Here is a 13169-nt window from a genome sequence, read left to right as displayed (position 1 = left end):
TAGCCGGCCATGTTCACACTCAATCTTGTTTGTACCGTAAGGAAAGCTATAAGAGTATTTCAAGTATATATGATGGCGTATTTTTAAAATGTAAAACTCATGGTTTGAGCTCATGCTGTATTTGATTGCAAATATACAAACAAAACTTACAATTAATTATCCTACTCCTATGTGAAAAAGTCAACAAATATGAATAATTTAGTTTCGCATTTGCAGAGTCATGTCACGCCGTTCCCGACGCTTGAACAGGGGACGTAACAAATGTTAAAATAATGATAATAAATTCAAGTTGTTATCTCCCGTAACTCTGCATATTTTTATCGACAGCAACATTGCGTCGGGCCGATGTCGGGGTTTATTACGTACATTTGCCGAGTTTTACACACAGGCAAACTATATCGGCGCGACAACGGACGTCGACACACGACATTTGACGACGTCACCCGACTGAAATCGTCAGTCGGCCGACGAAAGCTTGCTAGCTGGGACAGCACCCAGCTCACAAAATGACAAAAATAATCTAATGCATCTTGCAGAGACACGGAACTAAAAGGCAAACTTCTCGAAGGATCAATTTTGTAAATGCAACCGATGGCTTTTTGTTTTAGGCATTAATTCATCCGAAAGAGAAAAAAATCCGCTCATCCCGGCAAACAGTCAAGGGTTTTGATTTTTGGTATGTGACCAAGTGGAGGGATGTGAGACGCTAAGCCAAACTCATTGAAGCCCGATCGAGGGCCACGCTTTCCTGCCCGGACAATGATGAAAATTGATTCGTTCTAAAAATGGTAGTTTTTGACTCCTTGCAAGAATACCAATGAAACTTGGTATATTTTCAAATGGATAGATGTCTCGGGCATGAATGAAACCCCTGGGAGCTCCGTGAGCCTTGAAGTGTCAAGGACAGTAACTTTAACAACTTGTTGGCAATATGCTTATGAGGGCGCTTTCTAAGCGGATAGGAATGTTTGCTCAATTAATTATGCACCTAACGCAGATTATCAAAATAAACTGAGCGGCAAACAATTCCAAACCTGCATATACAGAGCAGCCAGACCGTACAATGTGCCTGTATGTGTCGACAGGAAAGGCAGACAAATCTGTAAATCTGTGATGGTATACTAAATCGTTCACACATTATAAAGGAACATATCTGTTAACTGGAGCTAGAGAGCCGTGGAGTGTTACTATTTTAGGTGTGCGTGTGCGCGCGCGTATGTGAGGAGATCGGGTGGGAGCCGGGCGGAGAGGGGGGGGGGGTTAAAGGGCAGAGAGACTGATGAGGCAGTCACTGCAGGAACCTCTTTTGTTGGCGGCCACGTTCTGCAAAAGGTCAGGTCGTCATATGTATCAAACTCATGTGTAGGATACAGGGGGGGGGGAGGGGAGCTACACTTTTCAGTCAAGGAAGTTCAAGCGGTAATATCCGCGGAGTGTTAATAAACGATTTCCGGAAATAACTCTTGCGGGTTGGTATGGGTGGGGACAGATTGAATCCACTTTTATTGAAGCAAGTTTTCCCACGGGACAGTACACACGTGGACAAGGAGCACGTGTGGAGACTATCACGCCCTTGATTCCAATAAGGTGGGAAATGCTCCTTCATTTGACATGTGGGGAAATACTGAAAGATTGGAAATTACAGGCACAGTCGTTCCCCCTTCGGCTCATCATCTCAGATGGCTAGGATTTTACACGGGATAAGAAAATCCCTCGACTTGCATACATGACCAAAATAAACTGCCTGGCTGTTTCCATTCAAGGGTGGGGGTTTTCTACAAATTCTATGAATGTCGTTTCCTTTTTGACACAATTGTGAGTTATTGACGAAATTGATTCATCAACGAATTGCCACCATGAAATGATAGCAGCCAGGCAGTGAGAATCCAAATGCTGACTGCGCGTGAGAGTGAAAAATAAAAAAAAGACCAAAATATTGTACTCTGAGAGGAGGCTAATGAACAGTTCCAGACACACAGATGGAGGCAGTGCCTAGCCACACCTTTTTCACTGTGTACAAAACCGCACCAGTTATCCAAAAGGCCATCGCCGTTCTATCCTGGAAACGCTGTGGGGGCCAGAGCCCTAAGCATGAGCACAACAAACTGACGCAACCCTGTAACATCACTTCAACATCAAACAAGCGTGGCAACTTTCTGCCAAACACAACATCTAAATGGCTATGATGGCGCTCTCGTCTGTGAAGTTCGCTGGAATGTTAAACCCATAGTTTTATCTATGCAAAACAATCTTCGCTGTGCTGCCGTATGTATATGTTGACACTTGTTGCTACATCCCGTTAGTGGCAGCCAGTGTCGCTACCTGTTTCCTTGCACTGTTTCGACCTGTGCGTTTTTACCCTCTGTGTTCTGAACCCTTTGTTGTTTTAAAGATGTTGTCCTTCCAGTGCAAGTGACATGTACGCCACAGCATATTTTTAAGTATCCTTCTATTCGGATGCAAACCATACAGTAAAGTCAGCAGTCTGTTGCGGCGTGGGAATTTTGTTGCTTAATTTATTTCGCAGATTTACGTAGCTGTAAATTAATTCTACGAAAAGTCCTGCTCTACATATCTCTCTCTCTCTCTCTCTGTCTCACTCTGTCTCTCTGTCTATATCTGTCTCTCTGTGTGTTTGTGTGTGTGTGTGTGTGTGTGTGTGTATGTGTGTGTGTGTGTGTGTGTGTGTGTGTGTATGTGTGTGTGTGTGTGTGTGTGTGTGTGTGTATGTGTGTGTGTGTGTATGTCTCTCTCTCTCTCTCTCTCTCTCTCTCTCTCTCTCTCTCTCTCTCTCTCTCTCTCTCTCTCTCCCTCTCTCTCTCTCTCTCAGCGCCCTCGTCACGTCTCAGAATGTTTGCATCTGTGTCCAAGACGAGGCTGATCTTTAAGCTCACGACCTTTAACCTCCTAGCAATGGCGGGATGTTCGTGACAATTTTTTCATTTTCTTCATTCTCTCGTCCTCGTATCAAATCAAACAGAGCTGCCATGCACACGATAGCACACGCGCATGCACCGACACTGACATTTGCCGACCACACGAAGGACTGATCGAGCACGTGCGCGCGGTAACTTGTATGTACCATGGCCGAATTCGCGACGATCGCGCTTTCCGTAACAGCTGACGGGTCGTCTGTCAATTTTACAGACAATGCGAGAGCTGGGAAACGTTAGATACACACACACACACACACACACTCACACACACACACACACTCTCGAACGCACGTACGCACGCACGCACGCATGCATGTTCGTACAAACACAAACAAACACACACAGAAAGAGACATGCAGAAAGACAGGCAGGCAGACAGACAGACGAATACAAAGACTGATTGAACAAGCAGGCTAGCTGACACTAACACACACACACACACACACATACACACACACACACAGACACACACACACATACACACACACACACACATACACACACACACTCACACACTTACATACACTTACACACACATACACACACACACACACACATACACACATACACACATACACATACACAGACACACACGCGCACACATGCACACACACACACACACACAACACACACACATACACACACACACTTACTGATGGTAGAGTTGGTGTTTGGACATCCCATTCCACTGTGACCGGAAGCAGCAGTAACTCCGTCCGCACAGCAACCATACTGAGAATCCTCACAGTCTTTTGAGTCCTGAAATCACCAACAATCACGACTTACAACTTTCTTTGTCCACAACATAACTATAGAAAAACATCAAATCAAATGCCATCTAAAGAAGAGTACCGACAAAACGTACTTGGTGCAATCTTTGAACATGCAACGTACACCATTGGGGGAAACTGTATGCCAACATGAGAAGCTGAAAAATGTATATAGTTCCACTTACAAAAATCGCAATTGTTATTACAACGAAAATGTACACTCTTATAACAGGAAGCTGATAAACAATGGTATGTATTCAAAACAGGAAGGGTAACAATGCGACGTGTTAGGCCATGCAAGCCGGTTGTCAGAAAATGCAGTGCATGCTGGTTTGTTCTCATAAGTCTTGCTTCTTTGTCAAGTGCCCCACCAACTCCCTTCTTCGGGGTACTCAAACACCACGATTCGGAGTATCCTTGACCGCTTTTCCCAATCATAATCCTCCGCACATGTCCCTTACTTCGAACGAACCGAGCGTTATTACACCCCCGGTATAGGGGTGTGTATAGGATTCGGTCGATGTGTTTGTTTGTTTGTGTGTTTGTGTTCGCATATAGATCTCAAGAATGAACGGACCGATCGTCACCAAACTTGGTGAACAGGTTCTATACATTCCTGAGACGGTCCTTACAAAAATTGGGACCAGTCAAACACACGGTTAGGGAGTTATTGGTGGATTAAGATTCTACAAGGACTTATAGAGGGACATATTAATGGTCAAAGGGAAATAACCTTCTCAGTTGGTGGCAGTGAGAATGGTAAGGACGGGGGTGTTTTTCCTACCTCGGAGGAATTTCTTGTTTTCTTTCAACTTCATCTTGTGGAGTTGTTGTTGTTGTTTTCGTTGTTTCCTTGTTTTTGTCCTTGTTGTTTCAATTTTTATTGTCACGAAGTTCTTGAATGTTAAATCATCTTACACGTAAACCTCCCTCCTCCCCCCCCCTCCCCCCCCCCCCCCTCCCCCGATAATAACAGAACGGAAATGTCCACAAAAAGCGAGCACTGACTTCACCACTGTTGTGTTTTCTCCCAGTGAGTGGGGCCACAGGGTGTAGGTGGACGCTGACCACATGGCGATAACAAATACAAGTCAGTACAGTGAGCAGTTAGGTCAACAGCCTTGCCTTTTTACAGTAAAGACTTTCACGAACATCAGGGGTAGGTCTGTTTTGTGACTTCTATGTTGAAGCTGCTTGCCTTAAGTTAGGACACTGAACATGTCGTAGAAGATTCATGACTTGACTGTTTGCTTGTCACCCTACCCCCAACCCCCCTTCCTGTCGGCTTGTCTGTCTGTCTGTCTGTCTGTCTGTCTGTCTGTCCGTCTATCTGTCTGTTTCCCTAACCACTGCCAAGGATACAGGATGAGTGACTGCGTCCAGTTTCACAGGGTGACAAAATTAACAATTAAGTGGAAGTGCAATGCCAAGGCACTGCATACCCCCAGCGAAGGACAAACGCCCCTCTCTCTCTCTCTCACACACACACACACACTCACACTCACACACACACACACACACACACACACACACACACACACACACACACATTTTCTCATCAATAGCAAATGGCGGCACCTAGTCCCAACAAGCAACGGATTATTTTTGTATCGATACATTTCCATGATGTGTGTGTGCCTATCAACCGTGGCCCCACACACGAAACTATACAACCGTGTCTATAACCATTTCAAAGGATTCCGGATGAGTGACTCTGCTTCCAGTTTCACAGGGAGAAAAACATTAACAATACGAACCAGATCAAGATAGGCCCGGTGCAAGCCATTCATTCTGAAACATCGCAATTTGTCCTCAAATATGCAAGGTCTGCAGTTTATATTGGCTGCATGTGCGTCTTTGCCCTTCGCTCCACATCCGCCTAAGAACACCCCCTCAACCCCCCCTCCCCCCATCCTCTTAATCGGAATCGGCAAAGACACGTGTATAAAAAGGCTGGAGCGGCGCGCGTGTACACACGCATGCACACGCACACACATACTGCAGACATGCCGTCACTGATTAAAACAAACTGTAACTCTTTCAGCAGTTGCACACATAGCTCAGATAGGGATCTGCGAGCAAATAGCATAACAAGTGTTGCATTTCCAAGCATGAGTTTTATGGAGCGAAAATAAACCTGGGGAGAAAACAGAAAAGCGAGCAAAGGTTAGGGTGTAGGGGGGAGGGGTGCAAAAGATTGGCTTACAAACACAATAATGAGAGAAACAGAGTGACACAAGAACAGAAAGAGTCAGAAACTACAACTAACCAGACAGACAGAGAGAGAGAAAGAGAGAGAGAGAGAGAGAGAGAGAGAGAGAGAGAGAGAGAGAGAGAGTGGGGGGAGGGAAACGAAGCGAGAACAAAGAGACAGAAAGACGGAGAAAGAATTAGAGAGAGTGTTAGAGCAAGAGCGAGAGATACAGATAAAGCAAGAGGAGGATGATGATGATGATGATGATGATGATGATGATGATGATGATGATGATGATGATGATGATGATGATGATGATGATGACGATGATGATGATGATAGATACGTCGTATATACAGAGAGAGGAAGATCAGTAGAGAGATAGAGGGGATAATGCGATTTCAGCTTTGAAAATGACACAAGTTCTTCCTTAAAGTTACTTGAAATAAACCATTTTCAGAAATGACTCTGTCAGGATGTATAAGCGTTGTGGAAGAGTTGCGCCCCTTTCCTCTGACAGGAAACACGTGGTCGACCAGTTAAAACCAACGCCGGATCGAAGCGAATAACTGACTCCGATGTGAATGTTATGCAGTGTCCAATCGATATGATGCCCTTTTCTTCCAAAAACTGCACATCGGAGCCACGAATCATTTGATGGCCTGCAGCGATCGCTAAACACGCGTGTCAGTTTTCCGCGGCTGTCGTGACCTTGACCTAAAGCAGGCAAACCCGTCACTGACGTCGTCGGCTATCACTCGGGGTAATAATATAAGCGATCCTGCAATGCCGGGACAAATCGTTAACCCCGATGTGTATATTTTCCAAAGAAATGGGGTCATATCGAGCGGACACTGCATAAAGTGACATGCATATCGGAATCAGTTATTCGCTGCGATCGTTGGTTTTAACTGGTCGACCACGTGTGTTCTTTCTGTCCGAGGCCTTAAGGGGCGCAACTCTTCCACAACGCTTGTAAATCGCAACAGAGTTATTTCCAGAAAACGTCTATTGGTGTAATCCCTTTTCTCCTGAGTGGAACATGACACTAGGTAACACAAAGCTACTGTCACACGAAAACAGCAAAAGCTCGATCGAGCCCCCACAGCCCATTGAGCCCCTACAGCCCATTTGTTTGTTTGTTTTGCTTAACGCCCAGCCGACCACGAAGGGCCATATCAGGGCGGTGCTGCATTGACATATAACGTGCGCCACACACAAGACAAAAGTCGCAGCACAGGCTTCATGTCTCACCCAGTCACATTATTCTGACACCGGACCAACCAGTCCTAGCACTAACCCCATAATGCCAGACGCCAGGCGGAGCAGCCACTAGATTGCCAATTTTAAAGTCTTAGGTATGACCCGGCCGGGGTTCGAACCGATCACGGGACGGACGCCTTACCACTACTAGTGACTAGGCCAACCTTACCACTAGGCCAACCTTACCACTAGGCCAACCTTACCACTAGGCCAACCTTACCACTAGGCCAACCTTACCACTAGGCCAACCTTACCACTAGGCCAACCTTACCACTAGGCCAACCGTGCCGGTCCTACAGCCCACGAATGAAGAAGAAGAAGACGAAGAAGAGTGAAGTCATTTAAACTGACTTTATTTTTCTTTATTTGGTGTTTAACGTCGTTTTCAACCATTCAAGGTTATATCGCGACAGGGAAAGGGGGGAGATGGGATAGGGGAAAGGGGGGAGATGGGATAGAGCCACTTGTTAAGTGTTTCTTGTTCACAAAAGCACTAATCAAAAAATTGCTCCAGGGGCTTGCAACGTAGTACAATATATGACCTTACTGGGAGAATGCAAGTTTCCAGTACAAAGGACTTAACATTTCTTACATACTGCTTGACTAAAATCTTTACAAACATTGACTATATTCTATACAAGAAACACTTAACAAGGGTAAAAGGAGAAACAGAACCGTTAGTCGCCTCTTACGACATGCTGGGTAGCATCGGGTAAATTCTTTCTCGTCCCAACCAATATGGGACTCCCCCTAACCCGCGAGACTGAGGCATTGTTTCTAAAGGTTTCTACCCACCTCCACTTCCACGGTGCCGGGACGGGCCCAGTTGCTTCCATCGGGACACGGGTCGAGGCGACAGACCATGCTGGCGTCGGGTTGCTCAAGCGTGCAGAGCGAGTCATCCACCGTGACGGGCACGCTGGTGGGGTCCGCTGGGTCACGCTGACAATACACCTGTCTGCTCTGTGTGCCGTAACCACAGGTAACACTGCACTGTAACACACATCGTTCCGGTTGAGTCATTCTAGAGGAAAAAAAGTTTGATGAGATATATGTTCGAATGCGCCGTTCTCCTTATATAAATATCAGCGATCTTGTGCATCATCTTTATCCTTTATCCCCTGAGGCACACAGAAGTCAATGCGTTATCCCCCGAGGCACACAGAAGTCAATGCGTTATCCCCTGAGGCACACAGAAGTCAATGCGTTATCCCCCGAGGCACACAGAAGTCAATGCGTTTCATTAAAGTTAATGTGCAGACGGGTAACTACAGAAATGGTCGAAGAGGTGTCCAGCAGTATTCCATTAATCCAATCTTGTAAGCATATTTCATAAATCTGCTATCCAAAACGTTCTCAACCGATTACTTTGTGCGTGATTGCGTTCATAGGCGGGGGTGGAGGGATGGGTGAGTTGGGTGAGGAGGGGTGAGTTTTTAGAGGGGAGAACTGGGGGGGGGGGGGGGGAGGTAAACGTCTATACATGTCTATGACTCCGAATGAACTCAGCCCAGGCGCTAGAGGCCAAATACAGACACTCCGGCATCTACACTGGGTGCTTGTCACGCTTTATCGCTCACACCACAAGCACAACCACCACCACCACCACTACCATCATCACAACCACCATGACAACATCAACAACACTGTATTCAATCTCCCAATTACCTCAGCCCAGGCGCTATTGGCCCAGTAGGGACACTCATCTCCATCGCCCTCACAGGCCCGCTTGTACACCGGGTGCTTGTCGCTGTAGCGCTCACACAGCTCCTCCTTGACGTACACCGTGTCTCCTGACTGGCCTGTCTCCACGCAATACATCTCTTGAGTCTGCTCTCCCACACCGCAATGCACGGAGCACTTTCCCCAGTGGCCCGGTACCCACCTGAAAGGTATAAGAAATGATAGAGAAAATAGAGGTAGAAGAGGACAAAGAGTACACTGTGTCTCCTGTCTGACCTGTCTCCACGCAGTACATCTCTCAAGTCTGTTCCCCCACACCGCACTGCATCGAGCACTTGCCCCAGTGCCCATGCAGGTACCCACCTGAAAGATATCAGAGATAGCAGAGGTAATAGAGGACAAAGAGTACAGCGTGTCTCCTGACTGGCCTGTCTCCACGCAGTACATCTCTCAAGTCTGTTCCCCCACACCGCACTGCATCGAGCACTTGCCCCAGTGCCCATGCAGGTACCCACCTGAAAGATATCAGAGATAACAGAGGTAATAGAGGACAAAGAGTACAGCGTGTCTCCTGACTGGCCTGTCTCCACGCAGTACATCTCTCAAGTCTGTTCCCCCACACCGCACTGCATCGAGCACTTGCCCCAGTGCCCATGCAGGTACCCACCTGAAAGATATCAGAGATAACAGAGGTAATAGAGGACAAAGAGTACAGCGTGTCTCCTGTCTGACCTGTCTCCACGCAGTACATCTCCTGGGTCTGTTCTCCCACACCGCAATGCACCGAGCACTTTCCCCAGTGGCCCGGTACCCACCTGAGGAAATAATCATCAACCTCAGATCATTAATTCAGAAGCGACTAGCTGGCACCCCTGCTGGTAAATAGTCCCTCACACAGTCATGCAGCGGCTTTGCGAGCTTTTAAACAAAGCAAAGTCCATGGACAGTGTTCTTGACATACTCGATAACGACCACCTGCCCACTTCGACCGCGCCAAGGTATCCCGACGAGTTGGTCTTTCCTGTATAAATCACCTCCACCTATCTCGACCCCTTTTGGTCGGTTAGTTGATTGGTCGGTTAGTTGATTGGTCGGTTAGTTGATTGGTCGGTTAGTTGATTGGTCGCTGTAGACAAGTTTGACTGTAGTATCACGGTCTTACATGTACCTTTTTCAGCAACCACCTGTTCATAACGATCGTTTTTGGTCGGTCCCTTGATTGTTCGTTAAAGACAACTTTGACTGCAGTCTCACGTTCTTACCTGTGCCTTTTTGTAGCGACCACCTGTCTATAACGACGACTTCAGGTCGGTTCGTTGAATGGTGGCTGTAGACAAGTTTGACTGTAGTCTCAGTTTTTGACCTGCACCTTTCACTAGCGACCGCCTGTATATAACAACATCAGGTCGGTTCGTTGAATGGTGGCTGTAGACAAGTTTGACTGTAGTCTCAGTTTTTTACCTGCACCTTTCACTAGCGACCACCTGTCTATAACGACGACTTTAGGTCGGTTCGTTAAGTGGTCGTTATAGACAATTGGACTATATCGCTCTAAATGCATACGACGTGTGTTATAGAGTAAGTGAGAGTTATTCCAAACCAGTCTCCTGGCACCTGAGAGATGAAAGTCGCTTGTTCATTTCTTCTCCGAAAGCGGCGTATGGCTGCCTAAATAATAATAATAATAATAAATGAGCATTTATATAGCGCAACATCATAACTTTACAATTATGCTCTTTGCGCTTGACACATTTAAAAATTAAAACACAGTTATACAAGCATTTACATCTACATTCATAGTCAACAACGCTTAATTAAATGGTGGGGAAAAAACGGGACTCATACACGTGAAATTCTACTCGTGCAAAAACAAGAGTGTACGTGGGAGTTTCAGCCCACGAACGCAGAAGAAGAAGAAGAAGCTTGTTCATGTCAATGCTTGTTATTCTCTCAGGTGCCAGGAGACTGCTTCCGAATACCTCTCACTTACTCCATTACACATGTCACATGCATTAAGAGCGCTTACTTCCCTTTGTCTGTCAGATCTCCAAACAGCATTCTGCCTCATTTGGTCAAGATACTCCATTGGACTGAGGTCTCACGAGCTTACCTGTACCAGTTGTCAGCAGTCCCACAAGGCTTGACGTTGCACTCCTCCCTCAGGTCGGGCTTGTCGGCCTGGTCGCACTGACTGTCGTCCACTGAGGCCCCCGAGCTGCGGTCAATGCATGACACTGCGCGCAGCTGGTACCCTGCACACAGCATATTGGGAAAAACACAGAGAATACAGCATTTCGTCCTGTGTGGTGATACATAAAGAATACTGCATTTCTTCTTTCTAGAAAATCATTTCTTCTTATGTGTGTAAACAGCCTCACAAACGTATATTTTTCATTTTTAGAAAAGACATCTGCTTCAATGTTTTTCAACAGAATCCCCTTTTTCCCACCTACCGTCAGTCAATGAACCAACTCCCACCATGGCTCTCCCAAGCTCATTCGCTGGAGTGTTTCCAAGCCAAATTTAATTTAACTGCCAGGTCCATGCTCCTCGGAACACTGACTGCCGCAGAACTGTGTATATGGTTTTAGTCTTTTGCTCAATACTGAATTTGCCCCCCCACCCCCCCCCCCCCCCAACCACCATGCCCCCCCCCTCCTCCTCCCTATAGTCCCATTTTAGCACACTCTACTCCACTCGCTGAACCTAAAACGTCTGAAAGTACCCAGTTTATAAATTGGAAGATGAAGAAGACGAATTGATCATGAAGTTTCATGCAAACAGGTTCAGAAAAGTAATATACATCAAGTACAAGTTAAGAGCCAGGCTTACCGGGACCACACTCCTGAGAACAGCTGGTCCAGGCGCCGTGGATCCAGGTGTACGGCTGGTTAGGGTTCGATTCCAAAACCCGGTTCTTCGGGATGGAGTACTCAAACTCCGCACTCGTTGGCTGGTCTCGGTAGTTGAGCTGGAACATCATGGAGAATTCATTCGTTCCGTTTCTCCAGCAATCAGTGTCTGGATTCTCACGACTTATGTACTGTGGCATAGTCGGACATGATTAAAGCCGTTTTCCCAAAAGCCAAAATGGTACCATGAGTAAAGCGGGGCAATATGTGGTTTTCTGTTCAGCAGCTTTTCATAACAACAAAGCTTATGTTTTTTTTCTGGAAAGCAACTGTTCATAACAACAAAGCTCTATTTTAAAAAAAAGAGCTTTATAGTTGCATTTGAAGTAGCATTTGAAGTAATATTATTTTGTACTTTCTTTGGTTCAAAGGGAGAGAAACCCCTTGACATGCCACCATAAAACTGAAGTCAGGTGGTACGGATGTTGCTTTTAGATGAAATAGAGATGTGCAAGTCCAGAAAACGGTCAACCCAGATTCCGTTCTTATGCTAAACGTACCTTGACCAATAGAGTATCGTTGGTTGGCCCTCGGCCTTTGACCACTGTGACGTAGCCATTGGAGGTTGTGGATCGCCGGTAGCGCATGGGTGCCCCGGCAGCTGTAAAGACTGTGTCGTCTGCTGGAGGACTTCTCTCGTCCATGTACATCTTGCCATTACGGTCACTCAGAACTGCAATGTCAGCATCAATTAAAAACTAACATTCTCGTAAGATACAAGTTAAATAGCATCCTCAAAAGAGCGAGAAAGTAACAAAGGTGTGGACGTCCAAGGGGACACAGTTTGCGAGATATCCGTAAAAAAACCACAAAACACATACGCCCGTATAAATGAGAAACAAACTTCAATCCAAAAACGATGGAACCTATCCACTGACCCTAAGTTGTGTGGCCTTGTCACCTTAAACAAACACATTATTTGCTATGTTTTGTGTGTGCCTGATCATAGTGTAAGCCTGCAGAAAAAAGTGTACTGACCAAGAGACGCAGACCCGGACTCCGCGTGATGGACAGTGATCAGTATACTGCTGGACCCCAGAGGTATTGTCGCCATGTCGTTCACACCTGCACAACACAAACACACGTGTCATTCTGAGTAACCAGAGGTATTGTCGCCATGTCGTTCACACCTGCACAACACAAACACACGTGTCATTCTGAGTAACCAGAGGTATTGTCGCCATGTCGTTCACACCTGCACAGTACAAACACACGTGTCATTCTGAGTAACCAGAGGTATTGTCGCCATGTCGTTCACACCTGCACAGTACAAACACACGTGTCATTCTGAGTAACCTGAGGTATTGTCGCCATGTCGTTCACACCTGCACAACACAAACACACGTGTCATTCTGAGTAACCAGAGGTATTGTCGCCATGTCGTTCACACCTGCACAACACAAACACACGT

General features: G+C 46.3%; 1 protein-coding gene across 3 annotated transcripts in view; it reads right to left on the bottom strand.

The window, feature by feature from the left end:
• LOC138952305 (papilin-like) overlaps positions 1-13169 on the bottom strand; it is a 293828-nt gene that overhangs the window by 147090 nt on the left and 133569 nt on the right. For all 3 annotated transcript variants that reach the window (XM_070323939.1, XM_070323942.1, XM_070323941.1), the window contains 7 exons: positions 12737-12823; positions 12259-12431; positions 11679-11817; positions 10957-11098; positions 8832-9048; positions 7959-8156; positions 3590-3695 (listed from right to left, as the gene is read on the bottom strand). In XM_070323939.1, the coding sequence (XP_070180040.1) occupies positions 3590-3695; positions 7959-8156; positions 8832-9048; positions 10957-11098; positions 11679-11817; positions 12259-12431; positions 12737-12823 (1062 nt within the window). The remainder of the gene's footprint in view (positions 1-3589; positions 3696-7958; positions 8157-8831; positions 9049-10956; positions 11099-11678; positions 11818-12258; positions 12432-12736; positions 12824-13169) is intronic.

This window comes from Littorina saxatilis, linkage group LG17, assembly GCF_037325665.1.
Source record: "Littorina saxatilis isolate snail1 linkage group LG17, US_GU_Lsax_2.0, whole genome shotgun sequence".
NCBI lineage: Eukaryota > Metazoa > Mollusca > Gastropoda > Littorinimorpha > Littorinidae > Littorina > Littorina saxatilis.
The sequence above is the reverse complement of the archived record's forward strand: the minus strand, read 5'-3'. Positions and strand labels throughout refer to the sequence as shown.